This window comes from Ranitomeya variabilis, chromosome 4 (assembly GCF_051348905.1).
Source record: "Ranitomeya variabilis isolate aRanVar5 chromosome 4, aRanVar5.hap1, whole genome shotgun sequence".
NCBI classification, from domain to species: Eukaryota; Metazoa; Chordata; class Amphibia; order Anura; family Dendrobatidae; genus Ranitomeya; species Ranitomeya variabilis.
The window spans coordinates 730833503-730857808 of record NC_135235.1 but is presented as its reverse complement, the minus strand read 5'-3'; the positions used below and the strand labels follow the sequence as shown (position 1 = coordinate 730857808).

General features: G+C 44.2%; 1 protein-coding gene across 1 annotated transcript in view; it reads right to left on the bottom strand.

Annotated features, from left to right (window-relative positions):
- Nucleotides 1–7010: 7010 nt before the first annotated feature.
- LOC143767954 (uncharacterized) overlaps nt 7011–24306 on the bottom strand; it is a 43365-nt gene continuing 26069 nt past the window's right edge. The window contains exon 8 of the mRNA XM_077256518.1: nt 7011–9066. Within this exon, the coding sequence (XP_077112633.1) occupies nt 7811–9066 (1256 nt within the window). The 3' untranslated portion in view covers nt 7011–7810. The remainder of the gene's footprint in view (nt 9067–24306) is intronic.

The following is a 24306-nucleotide window of genomic DNA, read 5'->3' as shown; positions in this document are numbered from 1 at the left end:
CAAATTAACAATATCACACACTATCAAAAGGGGAGAGCTGACACACAGGGACAGCTGCCAGACAGGGAGGGGAGGGGTTACACACTTTGATACACTCTGATAGGGGCGGGTCCACCTGTCAAATTGACTTTGACGAAACCACCCTCTGCTACACTACTCACCTGTGGCTGCGGGATTTTTTATTGTCAAGAAGAAAGATGGTGGTTTACGTCCATGCCTCGATTTCCGGGAACTAAATAAAATTACGGTGAGAATTACCTACCCTCTCCCACTCATCCCTGATCTCTATAACCAATTGTCTGGGGCTAAGTGGTTTTCCAAACTGGATCTTAGGGGAGCATATTACCTTATCTGTATTCAGGAGGGGGATGAGTGGAAAACGGCATTTCTCACCTCCGAGGGTCTGTTTGAGAACTTGGTCATGCCCTTCGGTCTCACTAACACGCCCGCGGTGTTTCAAAATTTCATGATGTATTTTCTGATTTTATCGGGCGCTTTATGGTTGTGTACCTGGATGATATCCTTGTTTTCTCGCCTGACAAGGAATCCCACATTGGTCATTTACGTGCTGTTCTTCACAGGTTACAGGGAAATTCTCTGTTTGCTAAACCCGAGAAATGTTTGTTTTGTGTCCAGGAGCTTTCTTTTCTGGGGATCATCCTTTCTGCCAATGGCTTTCGGATGGATCCTGGAAAGGTACAGGACATTGTTGATTGGGTGCAACCCAGAGACCTCAAGGGGTTGCAGCATTTTCTGGGTTTCGCCAATTATCGGAAATTCATTAAGGGGTTTTCTCAGGTTGTCAAGCCTCTCACCTTTCTCACTTGCAAAGGGGCTGATCTCAAAGTTTGGTCATCCTTGGCAGTTGAAGCATTTATTACATTAAAAAAGCGTTTTATGACTGCTCCTGTATTATTTCAGCCCAATCCATCTGAACCATTCATTGTGGAGGTGGACGTATCAGAGGTGGGAGTAGGGGCGGTGTTGTCTCAGAGACCCATTACTTTGATCAATTTAAAGGGACACTGTCACCTGAATTTGGAGGGAACAATCTTTAGCCATAGGGGCGGGGTTTTCGGGTGTTTGATTCACCCTTTCCTTACCCGCTGGCTGCATGCTGGCTGCAATATGGGATTGAAGTTCATTCTCTGTCCTCCGTAGTACACGCCTGCGCAAGGCAAGATAGCCTTTTGCAGGCATGTACTACGGAGGACAGAGAATGAACTTCAATCCCATATTGCAGCCAGCATGCAGCCAGCGGGTAAGGAAAGGGTGAATCAAACACCCGAAAACCCCGCCCCCTATGGCTAAAGACTTTTCCCTCCAAATTCAGGTGACAGTGTCCCTTTAAGACCATGTGCCTTTTTCTCCAGGAAGTTTTCTTCTGCAGAGAGGAACTATGATGTTGGGAACCGGGAGTTATTGGAGGCATTTTTTGGGTGGGGCGGTTCATCGGATCACGGTTAATACTGATCACAAGAAGTTGTCTTAAATTGAAACCGCCAAATGGTTAACTCCTAGACAGGCTAGGTGGTCGCTTTTTTTCTCTCGTTTTCATTTTTCTATCACTTTTCGGCCTGGTTCCAAGAATGTCAAGGCTGATGCCTTATCTCGCAATTTTGATCCGATATCACCGCCCGAACCTCCTTCCTCCATTCTTCAGCACGGGGTGGTTGTTGCGGGGGTATCCTCTGACTTGGAGCTGGAGATTCAAAAGGCTCAGTCTCTAGCTCCTTCCTCTTTGCCTGACAATAAGCTTTTTGCCCCAGTTCAGTACCGATTGAGGGTTCTCCAGGAGTTCCACGATTCTGCTCTCAGTGGACACCCAGGGATCTCTGCCACCCAGAAAGCCATCGCTAGCCTGTTTTGGTGGTCCAACATGACCTCTGATGTCGCTGTGTTTGTGTCTGCTTGTGATACCTGTGCCTGTGCTAAGAGCTCCCATAACCGGCCGGCCGGGGAATTGGTGCCATCGCCAATTCCGGATAGACCTTGTACTCATTTGTCCATGGATTTTTATCACTGAACTCCCTTCTTCTAATGGCAAAACTGTAATCTGGGTAGTGATTGACAGATTCAGTAAACAGGCGCATTTTGTACCTCTGGCAGGATTGCCTAATGCTGAAACATTATCTAAGCTGTTCATTGAGCATGTTGTACGGTTGCATGGTGTGCCTTTGAATGTGGTTTCTGATAGAGGGGTACAATTTGTGCCCAAATTTTGGAGGGCTTTTTGTTTGTTTGACGTTCTCCTCTGCTTACCATCCTGAGATTAACGGTCAGACCAGTCTCTTGAACAGATTTTGAGGTGTCTTGCTACGTCTCGGCAGGATGATTGGTGTTCTTCGTTGCCCCTGGCTGAGTTTGCATTTAACAATCAGATTAACCAGTCCATGGGCACCTCCCTGTTCTTCTGTAACTACGGTTTTCACCCTCATTCTGGTGAATTTTCTAGGCTGGATTCAGGATGTGCAGGGGATGATACGGCAGTGCAACGATTGGGGGAGATGTGGAGGGAGGTCCAGAAGAACATCGGAAAGGCTGAGGGCAAACAAACTTTTTGCGGATAAGCGATGGTCTGTGGGACCTATATTCCTGGTAGGAGATAAAGTGTGGTTGTTTACCAGGAACATTCGTCTCAAGGTTCCTTCGGCTAAGCTAGGTCCCAGGTATATTGGTCCTTATGAGATCAGTGAGGTGATCAATCCAGTTGCCTTTCGCTTACGACTTCCTCCATCGCTTCGGATTCCCAATGTGTTCCATAAGTCCCTTCTTAAGTCATTTTTACCATCCTCTGCTGGGCCTCCATCCCCTCCGTCTCCTGTCTCTGTGGATGGTCAGACCGAGTATGAAGTGGAACAGATTGTAGATTCTTGCATGGTCCGTAGTTCTATTCAGTACTTGGTCCATTGGAGGGGTTACGGTCCTGAGGATCGATCTTGGGTCCCGGCATGATCTGTCCATGCTAATCGACTGGTCTGGGCATTTCATGCACGTTATCCTGGAAAACCTGGGGGTCCGGTGGCCCCCGCTTGAGAGGTATTGTCATGATCCATTCCGAAGTTTAGTCCTGTCTGCTCTTTCTCTGGGTGGATGTCTAGGGTTAACTTTGCTCTGCCTCATTCTGGGCTCGGGTTTGCTATTTAGCTCCCAGGTATCCTGAGGGTGGTGTCAGCTATAGCTCTGTCTTCGGCGTGTGAACCTGTCTCTGGAAGCCCTTGATTTGTCCTGCTGTGAACCCTGATTTATCCTGTGTCTGTGATCTCCCCCTGCCTGCCCTTTCCCAGTGTCTTTGTCTGTAGATCTGCTTTACTCCCTGGTTCTGACCTCCTGGCTTGGCTTTTTTACTCCGTTTCAGTTTGTCCCTATTGTACCGTATTTTGCCCGTCCTGGTTTACTGATCCCTTGCTACGTCCTGACTATCCATTCTGTCTAAATCCTTTTTTACTGTAGTGCTATCTTGTGCTCTGACTTGGTTTCCTGACCTCTCTCTCGCCACTAGGTGGCATCTGTTCAGCTGCTCTGTGTGTGCCGTCTCGCTTCCCTACCAAGCTCCCCCTGGTGGAGGTTGCGCTGTACTGCACTGCAGCTGCATGACAAGTGTCCTGCTGTCTCACTTTTACAATTTTCCAGAAGATACGGTTTCGGCCTTTTGGAACCGCTACTATAAGCACTTGGATTTTAAATACCTGAAAACTGTTCTCCCTCTTGTTTATACAGTTCTATGGTTTATCCACAGGCCGTTTACAAGATGCTGATCCAGTTGTTTTTCCTCTTTGTTACAGTGTCGCCCTTGTCATTTTCTGGATCAACAGTGTAATCCAACCTTTCATTGTTTACCTTGAGTGGCCGTTGTGGGCCACCAACCTTGTTTTTGTTATGCTGTGTTATGAAAAACTTCTTAAATAATGAATTTAAAAAAAATAAAAATAAATCAAACCTACACATATTTGGTATCACCACGTTCAGAATCGCACGATCTATCAATAGAAAAAAGTATTAACTTGATCGCTAAACGGCGTAGCGAGAAAAAAAATCAAAACCCCAGAATTACCTTTTTTTGGTCGCTGCGACATTGCATTAAAATTCAATAATGGGCGATCAAAAGAACGTATCTGCACAAAAGTGGTATAAAAAAAAACATCACATTGGCACACAAAAAAGAAGCTCTCACCCGACCCCAGATCATGAAAAATGGAGACGCTACGGGTATCGGAAAATTGCGCGATTTTATTTTTTAGCAAACATTGGAATTTATTTTCACCACTTAGATAAAAAATAACCTAGAAATGTTTGGTGTCTATAAACTCGTAATGACCTGGAGAATCATAATAGCAGGTCAATTTTAGCATTTAGTGAACCTAACAAAAAAGTCACACAAAAAACAAGTGTGGGATTGCACTTTTTTTTGCAATTTCACCGCATTTGGAATTTTTTTCCCGTTATCGACATGGTAAAACCAATGGTGTCGTTCAAAACTACAACTCGTCCTGCAAAAAAGAAGCCCTCACATGGCCTAACCTAAAAAAGGATCTAACCAAACTAAGACCCCCTATTACAGATAACATATGACGGGGTGTTATTTGTCACCTTGGTAATGAGATTAGAGAGATTTTACAATGCCGAGACATGCACCATGACGTGAAAATTAATGTCGTAGTACAGAAATACTTGGTTCATGCTAAACACGATGCAAAGGAACCAACAACTTTACATCTCGTCAGCCCCTGAATCTGATCACCAACAACTGCCAAATTCAGACCCTGATAAAAATCAAGAGGTCACTGGAATTGTCAGCCATGTAAACCAGCGATATGAAAAGGATGAATTTTTACTAAACAGGTTACTGCAGAATAAAAATGTTACAGTATGGAAGGATAAAAGCAAATTTATTTTCAAAGATCTGTAACACCAGAATCTAACTTGCTGGATTTTGGTACGTACAGGTGCTTCTCACAAAGTTAAAATATCATCAAAAAGTTAATTTATTTCAGTTCTTCAATACAAAAAGTGAAACGCATATATTATATAGTCATTACAAACAGAGTGATCTATTTCGAGCGTTTATTTCTGTTAATGTTAATGATTATCGCTTACAGCCAATGAAAACTCATGAAATGAAAAGTCATTATCCCAGTAAATTAGAATACATTATAACCCCAGGGCCGGCATAAGCACCCGGCATACCGGGTCAAGTGCCGGGGCCCTGGCAAGACGGGGGGGCCATTTACGGTGCGCAGCTGCAGCAGGAATACTCACCTCCGGGAGTCGGGACCGTCACCATGGATACGCAGAGTGAGTCACTTCCGGACCGGGCCTGGGACTGAGTTTCACGCAGCTGCAATACTCACCAGTCACCGCCGGCGCCGCCATCACCATGGATACGAGTCACTTCCGGGCCGGCGCTCGCTCTGTCCTGTCACTTCCGGTCACGTGAGAGTTCGTCATCCTAAGAGCTCAGAGAAGAGATCCGGCTGCAGGCGCAGGCAGCACCAAGCAGAAAGAGGAGCAGGAGGAAGGAGCTGCAGTCAGGTGCACGGACGGTGCACCCGGTCCCAGGCTGTGTCCACAACGGAACCGAAGCAATGGCGAAGTGAAGCATTGAGTGAAGAGTGAGTCTTCCTCCAAGTTCCTGGTCCCAACGCATTGCGGGGTGGGTGGGGGTCAGATGCAGCCTGCTGTGAGCCTGGTTGTAGTCCTAGCCTAGATTGCCTGTAAATGGCTGGCTGAGTTATATACTACGTACGTGGTCTGTGTTATATACTACGTCACGGCCCAGGCCTGTGCCATATACTACGTGGGCTGTGCTGTATACTAGGTAGATGTGCAATATACATGGCTGGGCAATATACTACGTGGCTGTGCTATATACTACGTGGGCTGTGTTATATACTATGTGGCCTGTGTTATATACTACGTGGCCTGTGTTATATACTACGTGGCTGTTATACACTGCGTGGCTGTTATACACTGCGTGGGCTGTTATATACTACGTGGGATGTTATACACTGCGTGGGCTGTTATATACTACGTGGGCTGTGATATACACTGCGTGGGCTGTGCTATATACTATGTGGGCAGTGCTATACACTGCGTGGACTGTGCTATACACTGCGTGGGCTGTTCTATACACTGCGTGGGCTTGCTATATACTGCGTGGGCTGTGCTATACACTGCGTGGGCTGTGCTATATACTACGTGGGCTGGTATATGCTACGTGGCTGTGCTATATGCTACGTGGCTGTGTTATATGCTACGTGGCTGTGCTATATGCTACGTTGGCTCTGCTATATGCTACGTGGGCTCTGCTATATGCTACGTGGGCTCTGCTATATGCTACGTGGGCTCTGCTATATGCTACATGGGCTGTGATATATACTATGTGGCCTGTGCTATATGTTACGTGGCTGTGCTATATGCTACGTGGGCTGTGTTATATGCTACATAGGCTGTGTTATATGCTACATGGGCTGTGTTATATGCTACATGGGCTGTGTTATATGCTACATGGGCTGTGTTATATGCTACATGGGCTGGGTTATATGCTACTTGGCTATGGTATATTTCTCTGCTGTATCTGTGGATCATGAATCGTGGTATGTGTTAAAGAGGGGGGCCCACTGAGACTCTTTCGCCCGGGGCTCTCAAAAACCTGGAGCCGGCCCTGCCTACTGAAATGTATGTTCAGTTTAAATGCCTTCAATGCAACGGCTAATGCTCACCGAGTATTTCCAAGCACTCAGGTACTCAAGTGATATCAAAGTATCACCGAGCACGCTCGCTCATCCCTATTAATTACACTTTCTCATTTAATTATGACTGTTATTTTTTTTTTTACAATTTGTCAATAATATATTTAGTTTCTCACTGATTTATTTTTGATGGTCATCAAAATCAGATTTCCAGTCATTTATTTTTCACACTCTAGGTTTCATAATGGTTTCTTTCTGTGTGGGATTTTTGATGTTTAAAGGGGATTTATCCAGCTTCTGTTCCACAATTTCAAGACGTTTACAATGATGAATTCTTTATTTTTATTTTTTTAAGTTAAAATATAGTCATATCAAAAAGTCTTTTTCTTTCTTGGTTGATACATGCAGGACAAATGTATTTAAGGATGGGGGAAACATATAAAAAAGACTAATAAAATACCAAACACATTTTAAAAGCAAGTACATTCTTAAACTTGGTTCACTAACTCCACCTTTGGACATGTCAATCAAAGTCAGAGAGAAGACGCAGCCCTGGCTCCCTATTGATGTTCAATACATCCGAAGGTGGGAACAGTGAATAGCCTCACATGAGCTCTGAAAACGTGAGTGCCAAGACCACTGTAACGGAGCCGGCACGGAAAGTGAATGAGTGGTTTTATTTGAAATAGGCCAAACATTAGGAATGACAAAGCATTGTCCTAGTAATGGACAATCCCTTTAAGAAATACAATTTTTGTTTAAAATATTTGCAACATTCTGAACATAAAAAAGGGTTCTCCCTTGTGTGACTTCTCTGATGTTTAAGAGTTGATTTTAGTGTAAAACATTTCCTACATTAATAACATGAAAAAGGCTTCTCCCCTGTGTGAATTCTTTGGTGACTAAGAAGATATGATTTCTTTACAAAACATTTCCCACATTCCAAACAGGAAAAAGGCTGCACCCTCTGTGTGAGTTCTCTGGTGCTTGACTAAATCTGATTTCTTTGTAAAATATTTTATACATTCTGAACATGAAAAAGGCTTCTTCCCTGTGTGGGTTCTCTGGTGCCCATCAAGACACGATTTATTGTTAAAACATTTGCTACATTCAGAACATCAAAACTGCTTCTCCCCTGTGTGGGTTCTTTCGTGTATAACAAGACTGCATTTCTGGGTAAAATATTTCCCACATTCTGAACAAGAAAAAGGCTTCACCCCTGTGTGGGTTCTCTGGTGTAAACCTAGACTGCTTTTCTGGTTAAAATATTTCCCACATTCTGAACAGGAAAAAGGCTTCTCTCCTGTGTGGATTCTCTGGTGAATATCAAGATGCGCTTTCTGATTAAAACATTTCCCACATTCTGAACATGAAAAAGGTTTTACCCCTGTGTGGGTTCTTTGGTGTATAACAAGATTCCCTTTCTGATTAAAACATTTCCCGCATTCTGAACATGAAAAAGGTTTTACCCCTGTGTGGGTTCTTTGGTGTCTAACAAGACTCTCTTTCAGATCAAAACATTTCCCACATTCTGAACATGAAAAAGGCTTCTTCCCTGTGTGACTTCTTTGGTGTATAACAAGATTCCCTTTCAGAGTAAAACATTTCCCGCATTCTGAACATGAAAAAGGTTTCACCCCTGTGTGGGTTCTTTTGTGTATAACAAGACTCCCTTTCTGATCAAAACATTTCCCACATTCTGTACATGAAAAAGGCTTCTTCCCTGTGTGACTTCTTTGGTGTATAACAAGATTCCCTTTCTGATTAAAACATTTCCCGCATTCTGAACATGAAAAAGGTTTCACCCCTGTGTGGGTTCTTTTGTGTATAACAAGACTCCCTTTCTGATCAAAACATTTCCCACATTCTGAACATGAAAAAGGCTTCTTCCCTGTGTGACTTCTTTGGTGTATAACAAGATTCCCTTTCAGATTAAAACATTTCCCACATTCTGAACATGAAAAAGGCTTCTCCCCTGTGTGACTTATTTGGTGTCTAACAAGATCTGATTTCTGCTTAAAACTTTTCCCACACTTGGAACAAGAAAATATTTTCTCCGCTGTGTGAATTTTTGGATGTTTAAGAAAACACTTTTCAATGGGAAAACGGTTTCCATGTTCTGAACATGAAAATGGCTTCTTTGATTTAGGAGTATTTCGTTTTTTATTGCATATTTTGTGACCCTGAGTAGTCTCTAATAAGTCAGAAGACAGGACCTGTTTCAAAGGATCAGATGACAGATGTTTGCTGTGAATGGATGATGTTATATCTGCAGTAATGGCATTCACTTCAATTGTATCCTGTGCGATCTCAAGATCATCTGATTTAAAAACTGAAGATGTCAGCTGTCTCTCTGATATCCTGGTACAGTCATCTGCCAAGATAAAAAAAAAAAATAATTTTGAATAAAATATCCTTAAATGTTATTTAACATTTGTATTTAAACGATATGTAAAAATTGCAAGTTGTAGAGAAACATTAAATTATTCACGGAGACAATGACAGTTCACAGTCTAATAGAAAATCTCATAGAATGAATAAGTGAAGCATGGTGTTCAACTGTTTGTTCATTCTGCCTCCTAAATATGGAATAAAAAGCCAGAAAAAATTATTATGTAAATGACAATAAAAGCAATAAAAACTTCTATTCATCTCACAAAAAAACAAGTCCCCACTCACGTCCATCATTTGTCAGTAGAAAAACAGAGGTTTGAACATTATTAGAAGCTCAAAAGTTCTTGCAAAGCAACATGGATTCCATAAACCAATCCACCAATAACATCCCTCCCAAAATGAAATTTCCCCCTCGCTTCTGAGCCTTGCCGTGTGCCCAAACCACATTTAGCATCCATGTATTTGGCATTACTATAGTGAGAAGAACCCACTTAATTTACGTTGTGTGTGTCTCCAGGAGCACAATCTGGGCACTATGCGGTGGGCAATAAAAGGACATATTTGCAATTTTCTTTCTTCTGCATCCACTGCATGCTATTTTCCGTAAAATGCATGTGGAATCAAAAATAGTCACTACTCCAATAGACATTCTCTGAGGGTTATATTTTCCAAAATGGAGTCAACTTATGGAGATTAAGCCTATGTGCACATGTTGCAGATTTCCTGCGGAACTGTAGCATTTTTTTCCGCGCAGAAACGATGCAGATCTGCAAGTGATTTGGCAAAAAAAAATTCTGTGCTAATCTGCACTGAAAACGCAACAGCTTCAAAAAAGGACCATGTCACTTCTTTTGTGCAGTTCTGCCGCGTTTCTGCACCCATTGCATTATAGAAATCCGCAGGGGTAAAAAAACGCATGAAATCCGCAGCAAATGCGCAAGAAAAACGCATCAAATCTGCACCTGTGTTTTCTGCCAGGAGATGCAGATTTTGTGCAGAGAATTCTGCACCCAAATCAGCAAGGTGTGCACATAGCCTTATACTGCTCTGGTTTTCTGAAATCTTATCACATTAGGGCTTCTGCAGATGGTGTGTCACATCTTCTCTGTGATCTGCTCCAACAAAGTTTGCTTCTGTCACCAGGCGCATCTTTGTAGGCAGCGCTAGTAATGGAGGAGACATTGGAACCAGAATCTCTGGGTGATGCAGGCTTGATCCAACCACTAAGATTAGGGTGCCTTTGACCAGTAGTACCATCCAGTCTGGCAGTATGTGTAACAACTGTGCCCGCACAGGGGCCCCGCCGTGGTCTCCGTTACCCCGCTGTGACGCCCGTACCTCAGCGGAGCCCCCACTCTTAGTCTGCTCCCTGTCGTCCTGCCGAATGTGCACTTCACCATCTGTGCCTCCGCTTCCATTTGTTACAGAATGCAGCTGGAGGTGCATGGGACCCAGCGGGTTCCGTGGCCGAAGCAGAGTTGTGCCATGAGGTTTCTCGCCTGAAAGATCAGCAGGACAAGATTACGACCTATCTATGCAACTTGTCTACACGTATGGACTTGTTGATATCCTTGGCTACTCCCGTCACGACCACCGGCTACCAAGTTCCCTGTTGCATGGCAGGTAAAGGACTTCATCTGGCATCTCCTCGGTTTAATGGCGACCCCACCCAATGTCGAGGGTACATTAATCAATGCACGCTGCATTTTGAACTCCTGGTGCATATGTTCGTTTCTGAACAGGCCAAGGTGGGCTTCATTATGTCACACCTCGCTGGAGCGGCACTCGCCTTGTTAAATCTGCAGTGGGAGAGAGAGGATCATCTGGTTAATAACCTTCAGTCTTCCTTAGAAGTGTTCCACAGGACCTTCGACAAGCCTAGCAGTACTTCCTTGACAGCTTCTTCATCTTTGTCAGGAGAATCTCATGGTGGCTCAGTATGCAGTTAGTTTACGGACCCTTTCCTCAGAGTTATCCTGGAATGACGAGGCCTTGGTGGCTACCTTTTGGGAATGTTTGTTCAGGAGAATAAAGGGCGAGCTGGCAGGCCGAGTTTCTCCTGCAAATCTGAATGACCTGATATCTTTAGCAACTCGGATTGATCTTCGGTTTCAAGAACGTTCCAGGGAGTACAAGCAGGAGAAGAGACCTTATTGTATGGATCTTGGTCTCCAGTCTCTCTTCCAGAACCAATGCAAGTGAGCTTGGCTAGGCAGTGCCTGGAGGCGCGCCACGTGGAAGGGAGATGTTTCTACTGTGGTAGTTCAGAGGATCGGATCTGCTTATGGAGAGGTCGGAAAACTCCAGTGCCTAGGGTCGGTAGGAGAGGCTTCCCAGGGTAAAGATCATTTTTCTCCATGTCTGCAAATGACTGTTTCCGTATCCTTCGGCACAGTTAAATTCTCAGAATGTTGTCACTTGGATTGCGGAGCCGCTGGGAACCTCATTCAGCAAGCAGTTGTGGACTGTTACCAGATTCCAGTTCACCGCCTTCCAAATCTGCTGCTAGTGACTTCCGTAGATGGTAAACCCCTGATCAAGCCCGTGCATTTCCAGACTGAGCCAGTGGAACTTTAGGTAGGTCTAACGCATTCAGAAAAAGAATAAATCTGTTTTTATGTTTTGCCTGGTTTGTCTCACCCCTTACTTCTAGGTTTGCCCTGGTTCCAGACTCATGAACCGGTTTTAAATTGGAGGACTGGAGAAACCTTGCGCTGGGGAGATTACTGTTCCGATCACTGCATCACTCCCATTCGTCCTGTTTCTCCTCCAGGTCAGCCAGCTGCCCTACTGGGTTTACCCTCTTCTTGCTGGGCCTTCTCCGATGTCTTCGGGAAAAAGGAAGAGAGAGTCTACCTACACACAGGTCGTATGACCGTGCCATAGATCTGCTTCCCAGTATGACTCCCCCTCGGGGGCGAATCTCTCCCTTTTCCCATGCAGAGACCCAGGCCATGTCAGAGTACATCCAGGAGAACCTGACTAGAGGATTTATTCGACAATCATCTTCCCCAGCGGGGGCAGGGTTCTTCTTCGTTAAGAAAAAGGACGGATCTCTTCAGCCCTGTATTGATTACCGAGGGATAAACCAGAGCACGGTAAAAAATAAATATCCATTACCGCTTATTTCAGAGCTGTTTGATCGTCTCCGAGGGGCCAAGATCTTCTCCAAACTAGACATGCACCACTATGTTTTAAGACTCTCACCAATAAACGGCACTTGGCATTTCTATACGGCACTACCGTTGACCACTTTGTCCTTTAAAAAGCCCTCCCTACTAGTGATGAGCGAGTATACTCATTGCTCAGGTTTTCCCGAGCACGCTTGAGTGATCTCCGAGTATTTGTTAGTGTTCAGAGATTTAGTTTTTGTTGACGCAACTGCATGATTTACAGCTGCTAGCCAGCCTGAGTACATGTGGGGGTTGCCTGGTTGCTAGGAAGTCCCCACATATAATTAAGCTAATAGTCGCAAATCATGCAGCTGCGCGGATGAAAACTAAATCTCTGAACACTAACACATACTTGGAGACCACCTGAGGGTGCTCGGGAAAACCCGAGCAACGAGTACACTCACTCATCACCACTCCCTACTCCTCTACTGCACGCCCCCGGAAGAAGCCATGGGCAAAACGTGCATCGGAGCGAAAGGGAACTACCGAACCACTCACTTCAATTTATGACCATCGGAATTCAGGTATAACTTCCTTCTGTGGTGCACATTTGGCTATACTTTCTATGCAGGGCCACCTATAATTAGGATCTGGGGTCTCTTGATTCTTTTGGACACTGTTTAGACCTCCGTTTATACATTCATCTATTATCCTTATTGGCTGTGTCCCTCTCCATTTATAAGTAAATGCCTTAGTTTATGTGCATACTTATTACACTAAATAATTATTTATTTTATTAATGATATTCTTCACTTGAGCAAGTAACCTATCCCTGAATTTTGGTCTGAATGTCCGGGCGCCCCCACTGGGTATTTCTGTGTTTATTTGTTCTGATATTTTAATAATTATTAATAAAAGTATCTTTGTATTGAATCTTATGGTCCTCTTCGTTTATGTCCACTGTCTAATCACAGTTGAAAATTTTGTTGTGATAATTGCTTTGAAGTGCCATTGCATAAAAATTCTCAGGACAATTTTTTGGTAAATTCATATGTTTTGCTGTTTTTTTTTTTCTTTTATAACAGATAGTCCACAATATGGATCTAAAAGCTAGGGATAGTGCCTGGCAGTCAAGGGCTACAGACATTTTTGCACGAAATACACCAGTTATTTCGCAGGATGCCCCATTTGAGATCAAGGATCTCTTGCATGAATATAGAAACGCTTTGCAGCGTAAAACAAAGTTGTGGTGGAACTGTTCCTCTCTGGAGAACGATCAGGAAAAAAAAAAAGATTATTCCCAGGGGCCTCAGGATTCACCTTTACCTGACGTACAAGTTGGGTGATCCGGAATTGATCAATAAGTGGATGGCAGCAGCTAATAATAATTTATATTTATATAGCACCAACATATTCCGCAGCACTTTACAATTAAGCAGGGACATGTACAGACAATAAATTCAATACAAGTTAAGACAATTTAAACAGTGACATTAGGAGTGGGGTCCCTGCTCGCAAGCTTACAATCTACAAGGAAATGGGGGGGACACAATAGCTGAAAAGTGCTTGTTATTTCAAGTCTGGCAATTATAATACATAGGGATTTTCATATAAAGCTGCATGATCCTGTCATCAGCCCGTGTGTTTAAGTGCAATTGTCAAGTGTCAAGTGCAGTTATCGTGTGCATGGAGGGTGTGGAGACAGATGAATAGTAAGGTGCAGATTCAGAATAATATTTGGAAGGAGGGAACAGGGCAAAGTTAGATTACTGAGTAGTTGATGTGGTAAACTTGTTTGAAGAGATGGGTTTCAAAGCGCGCTTGAATAGGTCGGGGCTAGGTATCAGTCTGATAGTCTAGGAAAGTGCATTCCAGAGAGCTGGCGCAGCACGAGAGAAGTCTTGGAGATGGAGCTGTGAGAGAGGAGCTGACTGGGGTTGGCCCAGGCAACACCTGTCAGGCAGACAGGGGGAAAGGAGGAACATCGGAGCTGCAGACAGAGGGTCCCTGTCAGGGGTGGGATCCTGGCAGAGGCCTAGCAAGACAGAAAGACACGGAGCTGCGCCTGCCCCACGTGCGGCAGCATCCTAAGAAAGGACAAGAAAAGGAATTGTGTTGTAGAGAGTGAGACACGGAGTCACAGCACAAGGAGATAACACCAGAAGGAGTTCTGCCCTGCAATAGGCTGCCTCCTTCTGAGGCGCGTAGCCGGTGGCCGGAACATCGAGGGAGTAATAGTCTCTACGCTTTACTTCAGAGACCGGCAGGACAGTCAATTCCAAGTTGGCTGCCCGACCTTAAAACCTAAGACGACACGGTGGCAACTTGTGGGGGTCGAGGCGTCTCTAGGGTCCCTATAAACAAGCCTCAGGCCATCAGTTATACGGGTTCGTCCTATCCACACCATCTGGGGGTCGGAGAGGAAGAAATAACATCTAGAACATCTACAAGAGTTGTGAGGACCTTACCGAGTTGCTCAGCAGAGAGGTACTACAACACACAGGTGCTGGTAGGAAGGCTACTGATTTCCACCTGGATAAGGGGACTCTGGATTTGCCTTCGGACCGGCCGGACTCTGCCTGTACTGTGGATGCTGAAGTCTTCAGTAAAAGGTAAAGAGACTGTACCCTTGTGTCCTCGTTATTCACTGCGCCTTACATCATCCACCATCACTATCTACATTTCTGGGAAGCCCTGGGGGATACACTTCACCTGTGGGAAGGTATCAAATCTAGCTGCCATAACATCACCCCAGCGGACCCCTAAGCAGCGTCGGTCACCCTGATCGAATACCACAGGTGGCATCACGAACACTACCATTCTATATGAACTCTGCCTTTTATTGGACGCCCCTCATAGGGCCACGGGCCGGGTCGGGCCACAGTGACATCCCCATTGAGTACTGAAGGACCCGGTACCGAGTTCCCCATTGCCCTTACGTGGGGGCGCTCCATTAGTCTTAGGTCATTTGTAGAATGGAGGGCACGTGTAGGGCGATAGACAAAGATGAGAGAGAAGATATAAGGCGGTGCAGAACTGTGGAGAGCTTTGAGGGTGAGAGATGAGTTTATATTGGACACTGTAGCGAATGGGTAGCCAGTGTAATGACTGGCACGAGATGGAGGCATCGGTGAAGCGGCTGGACAGAAATATGACCCTGGCTGCCGCATTCAAGATGGATTGGAGAGGAGAAAGTTTGGCAAGAGGGAGACTGATCAGAAGAGAGTTGCAGTAGTCCAGGCAAGAATGAATAAGAGTGACAGTAAGAGTCTTAGCAGTTTCAAAGGTGAGAAAAGGTCAGATTCTGGAGATGTTTTTAAGATGCAGGTGACAAGATCAAGTGAGTGATCGGATATAGGGAGTAAAGGAAAGTTTGGTGTAGAATATGACCCCAAGACAGTGGGAATGCTGCTTGGGAGTTATGGTTGAACCCTCCCGGGTTATTTCGTTGTTAGGTAGAGTGAGGTTAGTAGAGGGGAGAAACACAAGAAGTTTCCAGTCTTATTATTTTTACAGTGTTAATTATTGGTTATATTTGGCTAGTATGTTTTCTACTAATTATTTTTGGTTAATCCTTAATGCTGTGTTATGCACAGGTTTTTTGGAAGACATAATGGACTACCGGGCCAAAGAAAAGGTTTGGCTCGAACAGGGTGGATCAGGTGTTGAGTGGCGGTGCTATGGATGCGCAGCTACCGGTGGACTCTGTATGGGATGATAAATTGCAGTCAATCAAGCTAATGCTGTTGAGACGTTCGCGACTCTGGTGGAACAGATTGTTCCTGGACAAATACATGAGGATTAAGATGATTCCACGAGGGCTTAGGGTCAGGGTTATTCCATCGTTCCAGGTTGAAGATACTTCCTTTATTTCGCAATGGGAAGATGCCTGTACCCTGTGCTCTACTTCACTTATACAACTCTTGATTGGTTATTATACTAACTGTATCACAGAGTTGGATAAAAAAATAGATCCCATTCAGGCTGAGGTAAGGGCTGGCTGTCCTAATGATAAACTACAACAATTTGAAGGGGACCTGGAAAAAACGATGGACACACTGGCTAAAAAGATCCAAGACTCCCAAATATCAAAATTCAGTAGAGATACTAAGGACTATCAAACAGAGAGTATATTTATGGAAAAGTAAAATCTATCCACGGCGGGAGAGGACATCCTCTAATATCTCCCTATCATCCCTGAGTGGACAATCCGATCTATCTTCAGTATCCACATCTACTACTGGTGGTGGTGACATTAGACTACATGATCACCTGTATCATCCTTACAGGAGGGGCAATACATCTGCAACCGTATCCAAGAGGGATAATAAGGTGATTAATCTAAGCAAATATAATCTGTCAGATACTGGTCTCCAACTCTTAAGGTACCTTCACACTGAGTGACTTTACAACGAGAACGACAGCGATCCGTGACGTTGCAGCGTCCTGGATAGCGATCTCGTTGTGTTTGACACGCAGCAGCGATCTGGATCCCGCTGTGATATCGCTGGTCGGAGCTAGAAGTCCAGAACTTTATTTGGTCGTCAGATCGGCGTGTATCGTTGTGTTTGACAGCAAAAGCAACGATGCCAGCAATGTTTTACAATGGTAACCAGGGTAAATATCGGGTTACTAAGCGCAGGGCCGCGCTTAGTAACCCGATATTTACCCTGGTTACCATTGTAAATGTAAAAAAAAAAAAAAAACACTACATACTCACCTTCTGATGTCTGTCACGTCCCCCGGCGTCCACAGGGTTACGCGCTGCTGCCGAGAACTTCCTGCACTGTGTCAGCGCGGCCGGAAAGCAGAGCACAGTGGTGACGTCACCGCTGTGCTCTGCTTTACTGCCGGCACTGATACATTCAGTGCAGGAGGCTCTGAGCAGCAGCGCGTAACCCGGTGGACGCCGGGGGACGTGACAGACATCAGAAGGTGAGTATGTAGTGTTTTTTTTTTTTACTTTTACAATGGTAACCAGGGTAAATATCGGGTTACTAAGCGCGGCCCTGCGCTTAGTAACCCGATATTTACCCTGGTTACCCGGGGACTTCGGCATCGTTGAAGACAGTTTCAACGATGCCGAAGTCGTTCCCCTGATCGTTGGTCGCTGGAGAGAGCTGTCTGTGTGACAGCTCCCCAGCGACCTAAACAGCGACGCTGCAGCGGTCGGCTCGTTGTCTGTATCGCTGCAGCGTCGCTGAGTGTGACGGTACCCTTAGAGAAAGGTCTCATTTTCTCCTACGTCCAATTTCAATTTATTTTCCACTATCAAGGATCTTCATCTTTTCGCCAGATCATTGCTGTTCAGGAGGTATCATTTTAACAACGAACTACATATGTTATTCCCCACAGAGGAAGAACAGAGTGCATTAAGAATTCTGGAGGAACTAGCGGTGGAGCATTGTCACGATGGAGGTAAGGTTCCTCCATCTATCCGCCCTCATTCCAGTAGGTTCCCACCACTATCCTCTTGTACCAACATAGATTTGTTTGTTCGGGTGGTGACCGAGGACCTCAATCACATCTGTAATTCCTTTTCACATGATAATCTTTCTAAGATGGAAAGGGAAAGATTGCAATTTCTTAAAAATTTACCGGATGTGGTTATAAAACCAGCGGACAAAGGTGGTAACGTTGTCCTGTGGCCTGTGGAAATGTATGAGAGAGAGGCATACAGACAGCTGGATAACAATGTCTGTTATAAAAAAAACTTACCTATAATCCACTCTCGGCATTTACTGGACAATTGGAGTCCATTGTCCAGAGGGCACTACAGGACGACGTTATCACCAAGGATCTTGCTATGGCGCTGTTGGTTAAAGAACCAACAATACCAACATTGTATTTATTACCAAAAATAAATAAGGGTCTTCCGTCTCCACCCGGCAGACCTATAATCTCGGGGAAAGGGAACCTGCTGGAAAATGTTAATTGGTGGATAGATTTTCATCTTCAGCCACTCGTTACTAGCCTCCCATCCTTCCTGAAAGATACTGGGGATCTACTGCGCAGGGGCGACGGATTGTGCTTAGAGGGTGATACTCTATTAGTTTCAGCGGATGTGGAATCTCTATATACCAATATTAGACATAAAGATGGTATTCATGCGGTACGACATTTCCTGGATACCTCCACACTATCCAGGGGTATGAGAGCACTTCTGCTGGAGCTTCTGGAGTTCACCCTCACTCATAACTTTTTTGTATTCAAGGGGTCCTTCTACCTACAGCTCCAGGGCACCGCCATGGGCGCGGCCTTTGCGCCCGCTTATGCCGGGCTTTTCCTGGGGCTGTGGGAGAGGGACCTCCTCCTGTCAGACGAACAGGGATCAATAGACCGTGTCCCTTTGTGGACACGGTATATTGATGATATCTTCTTCGTCTGGCAGGGCACATCCGTCGACCTTGCAAAGTATGAGACGCTCCTGAACAGCAATGATATGAATATCCATCTTTCCTTTGTATCTGATGGTGTGTCTATCGATTTTTTGGACGTTACAATCAAGAAAGATCAAGAAAGATCATATGGGGATGCTAAACACTGACATCTACCGTAAAAAAAGTCCACTAATACGTTACTACATGCCTCCTCGGGGCACCCAAGGCACATGATTAAATCTATTCCGGTGGGGCAATTTTTCCGCCTTAAATGGATTTTCTCCACTGAGGTAGATTTCGAGAGACGGGCTATTGAGCTCAAGATGCGCTTTAGAGCTCGTGGTTATAGTGGTAGATCAATCAAAAAGGCCTATTTGAGAGCCAAATATACTCCACGCGAGAAGCTACTATATGGGGCCCAGGAGAGTGCAAATGGACGTAATGATAGTAAAGTAAGATTCATTACCACCTTCAGTTCAAAGGCTGATGAGATACGTAAGATAATAGAAAAAGCATGGCCAATTTTGATGGTGGATCATACCATGAAAAAATTCCTTCCAACTCGACCATCATTGACATTTAGGAGGACTAGGAATCTTAGGGATCACTTAGTCAGAAGTCATTATGGAAGCCAACGGCCTACAACATTCTTGGATAGATTTAGACCAGGACCTGGTTGCATTCCGTGTGGTCATTGTGTCGCCTGCCCCAATGTTGAAAGGAGTAATTCCTTTCTTAACTCTAAAGGCACTAAGTCATATGCAATTATACAACATATTACGTGTACTACACGATATGTTGTCTACTATGCCACGTGTCCCTGCGGGTTGATTTATGTTGGCCTTACTACCCGCCAACTAAAGGTACGTATCAGGGAACACGTACTTGGGATACAGGCGGCCTCTGGCCACACGGATGTGTCTATGCTTAATACCCTGCCGAGGCACTTTTGGGAGTCTCATGACTGTAATTCGTCTTTATTAAAAGTTTGGGGCATTGATGCTCTAAAAATTAATATTAGAGGCGGTCAGTTATCCAAACGACTGGGAAAATTGGAGACACAGTGGATATGGCGCCTCCAGACTGTCCAACCGGATTGGGGGGGTGATGTATCTGCCGTGCCAGACTTTGTGGAATACATTAACAGTAATGAGTATGGGATTAAATTTACCCACAAATGGGACCGTAGTGAGATATCTTTTTTGGATCTAGTCTTGATGGGGTCTGAGAATAAAGTAACTGAAAGTAAAACGCATATCAAGCCCTTAAGTGGGAACACCGTTCTGCACGCAAAAAGCAGTCACCCGAGACACACAACCAAGTCTATCCCTGTAGGGGAATTCATTAGACTTAAAAGAAACTGTAGTGAGGAACAAACTAGAGCCAATGAATTTAATGGTTTAAAAACCAAATTAAAAGAAAGAGAATACCCAAATTGGACATTAGAGAGAGCACAAAAAATTGTTGATAAACCAAGGGACAGTCTTTTGGCAGCAGATTCAGTAAATAAAAGAAAGAAAGATGCAAAAAGAAATAAGCCTTATATCTGCTTCCAATTTAGTACCCAGTTTAATGAAATTAAAAAAATCATACAAAGTAGGTTACCTATCTTATTAGAGGATGATATGCTCTCAGAAATTCTTAAAGATGGGCTCAATGTGGTGGCGAGAAGAGCGCCTACTATTGGCAGCTCACTATCTCCCAGTTTGTTTTCATCTCAGTCAGTTTCTAAAACGTGGTTGGAATGTAAAGGTTTTTTCGGGTGTGGTGTTACTGCTTGTAGTACTTGCCGCAGTGCACTAATTAAAAATAATTTTCAGAATAAAGAAAAAACTAAAACATACTACATCAAAGAGTTTATTAATTGCCACACAAATAATGTGGTATACAAAATTGACTGCACTATGTGTAATATGTCATATATAGGGTGCACTACGAGGAAGTTAAAAACAAGAGTAGCAGAACATCTGAGAGACCTAAATAACAGGAATACTACAAATAGAAACATGTCTGCTGTTGCCAAACATTTTCTTATATGTCATGCTGGAGATGTATCTATGATGACTATTCAGGGCATAGAAAAGGTTATTCCACCAAAGCGGGGAGGAGATGTTAGAAGACGACTTCTCACAAGGGAAGCTTTTTGGGTATATAATTTGCAAACGAGATATCCAGGTGGTTTAAATCGTAAAAATGAAATCATGTACCATTATTCATAGCCCTTTCTCTGCACTATTTGTATGTTTTTCTATGATGCATATAACGTGTATTTCATTTTATTTTGTGGAATTTATACCGATTTTATATGTATAGTTCTAGCGGATTCCTTTGTAGGACCTGTGGTAATAGTCATGTGATGTCATTCATTCATTTGATTGGTCGAATGGTTCTATATAGGAATTACCGCATTATTGTAAAGTTCATGCATTGATTAAGATCGAGAGCGATCGAAACGCGTCGCATGTGCTCCGCACCTGGGCTTTTGTTTATAGGCAAGGATTTTTATTGCTAACACACTTTTAATGGATTAATAAAGATTCACATTTTTATGGAGCTGGAGCGCCTTCCCCTTCTTTTCTATTGTCCAACCGGATGGCCTGAATGAAAATTTATCTTTTGTCCCATACTTGTAGTCCGCTGGTTGCTGTGCTTTCCCCGCGGTGTACTTCTCTCGCATGTTTTTATTACTTGTTTTTAATGGATTTTTATTCTCTTTAGTATTCTGTTGTGGCATCGCACATTTGGGGTTTACTATTGAACATTGTGAAGATACTGACATCGTTGGATCATGAACTGAAAATTCCCAGTGGATAAGAAAATGGGAGGATATGCACATATATGGATACACACAAGCATGATTTAGTTCATGTGTCTCTGGATAATTACTGTGTACAATTTTATGTATGTTGAGTAGGGCCCAATATATCTGCATTGCATTGACACTGGTCATTATATTATATATGGTTTTGTGCAATGCACCTTTATATTTTATGTATTTTGGACACATACATATTTTAGTATTTGATTTATGTAACAGCTGTACACTATGTGTAGATATGTGTGTACTTAATGCACTACTTGTAATACCTATATCCCTATCCATCCGACTATGCCAGTTGTGATATATGCTCTAAGTATATTTATATGTATTTATACATTCCCCCTTTTTGCGTTTTTTTGTACCTTTTTGTGTCTTTGTGTGCATTTGTGCAGTCCTCCTTATATGTTTTATTTGTGTTTCCACATTGTATTACTTGGTTTGACTATGTGCCTTTGATATACTTTGGGTATGTGTTATCGTACTGACTTGAATAGTATTTAGTCACTGCTGGGTAATGGGATGGGCTGGTCTTATATTGGTATGATGGATGCCACTGTTGGCTATATATGAGTACCTGTAATATACTATCATCTATGCGCTGTCCCATCTACATTACACTATGTTCCAAATTATTATGCAAATGACATTTTTCTCGGATTTTCCTAAATGGTCAGTGCAAATGACAGTCAGTCTAATAAAAGTCATCACCCGTTAGAGTATACATCGAATTTTATTGAAGAAACCTCCCAATGATAACAGTATAATCTCCAAAATGAATAAAACTCAAAATGCACTGTTCCAAATTATTAGGCACAGTAGTATTTCTAAACATTTGATATGTTTTAAAGAACTGAAAATGCTCATTTGTGGAACTTGCAGCATTAGGAGGTCACATTCACGGAACAAAAAACCGGTTTTTACGTACCGGTAATAGGATTTTACAGAGTCCACGACAGCACCCACAACGAGAGAGGGGATCCGCCCACCTTCCGGACAGGAACCTACAGGTTAAAAAAGGGCGGCCCCCCCTCGCCCTCCAGTTTGGGTTCCTGTCCGGACGGCGGGAGCCTACAGGTCAGCTTACCCAGGTCCGCCAAGCCTCTGTGCGGTGTCCGGGTGAGAACGGCAGAGTCGGGGGCCTGGAAGCAGCGTCGGGGGAGGTTCTGTGTTCAGCCTCCCCCCTCGTCTGGCAGGGACCGGCTCGGTGGAGAGAGCGGTCGTAGTGGCGTTCCCGGGGGAAGGCACGCCGCCCCGGGTCGACCACGCGCGCAGGACGCTGGAAAGATGTCGGCGCTTGTGACCCGGAAGTAGATGAACGACTTCCGGAGGAGGCCGGGAGGAAGAGCGCGGGACCTTTGAAAAGAAGGCAGCGCTTGGTGAGTAGTGTGCGGCAGCATGTCTTCTACAGGAGACGCCGAACACCGACCGTTAGGTGAGCAAAGGAGCAGCAGCAGATCTCACGCAGGAGATGTGGCACGCGGGCAGCAGGACCCTGGCACGTCACGTCGCATCTCACCCCCTCAAAAACCGGTACTTTATTGTTTCATCAGCAGTGGTGAGTTTTTATATTGAACCATTGACTGATACAGATTGTCCCCTGTATTATGTTTTCTTATAGGGAAAAAAGACCTCAAAATCCAAACATAAGCAATGTGCGCTATGCACGGAGCCACTACCTGACACCTATCTAAAAAAGCTATGTCAGTTGTGTATATGCCGCACGTTAGAGGAAGAAGCTCCCCTCCGTGTATCAGATTTAAGGGAAGTAATTAGGGAGGAAATAAAATCATCCCTTAAAACCAAGCGGCATGAAAAAATTAGCATGGAGGTGATATCTGATTCCAGCCCTTCATTACAAGAGGGCGAGTGCTCGGACACCTCATCATCGGCCTCCTCGGACGAGGAAGGAAGACCTTGTTTCTCCACAGAAAATATGGACGCTTTAATTAAAGCAGTCCGTACAACGATGGGGGTGGCAGAGAGCAAAGAGCCAAAAACCACCCAGGAGATCATGTTTGCAGGACTAAACCAGAGGAATCGTAAAGCCTTCCCCGTGGTTGAGACCATTAAAGATTTAGTCAGACGGGAATGGGACAAACTGGATAAGGGGTTCTTACCTTCGGCTGCAAAAAGGAGGTATCCCTTTGAAGATGACACCTTGTCTCAGTGGTAAACAGTCATACAGTGGTAATCTTAAACCTAGGCTACAGAAGGCACTGCATGAATTACAAAACAACGACAACCTTGTCATTAAAAACTCTGACAAGGGTGGGTCCGTTGTTGTAATGGAAAAGGCTAATTATATCACATGGGTGGATGACATGCTTTCGGATTCCTCTGTGTATAGGTGCCTGCCCGCTAATCCGACCTCACAAATACAAAACAGAATTCATATTCTCATAGACGAGGGGTTTAGTCTGGGAATCTTTAACAAAAAGGAGAGTGACCATCTTAAAGTGCCTAACCCAGTGACTCCAATCTTATATGCTCTACCAAAAACCCACAAGGAGAAATACCCCCCACCCATGAGGCCAATTGTTTCAGGTATTGGTTCTCTGGGTGAGAGGCTGGGAGAGTGGCTGGATCTGCTCCTCCAGCCTCTCGTCCAGAGGACACCCGGTTATCTCAGGGACAGCACTGATGTCCTTAATTTCATGAGGGATTTCATCTGGCACCGGGGTCTCTCTTGGATCACCTCAGATGTTACCTCGCTATACACCTCCATACCACATGAAGTGGCGATATTCGCTCTTAAATTTCACATGCAAAAATATAGCGATTTCTCTATGGACCTTCAGTCCTATATTATAGAGGTCACTTCTTTTCTTATGACCACTAATTTTTTCTGTTTCAATCAAAGATACTTTATGCAAATTAGCGGTGTCTCAATGGGCGCTAAGTATTCA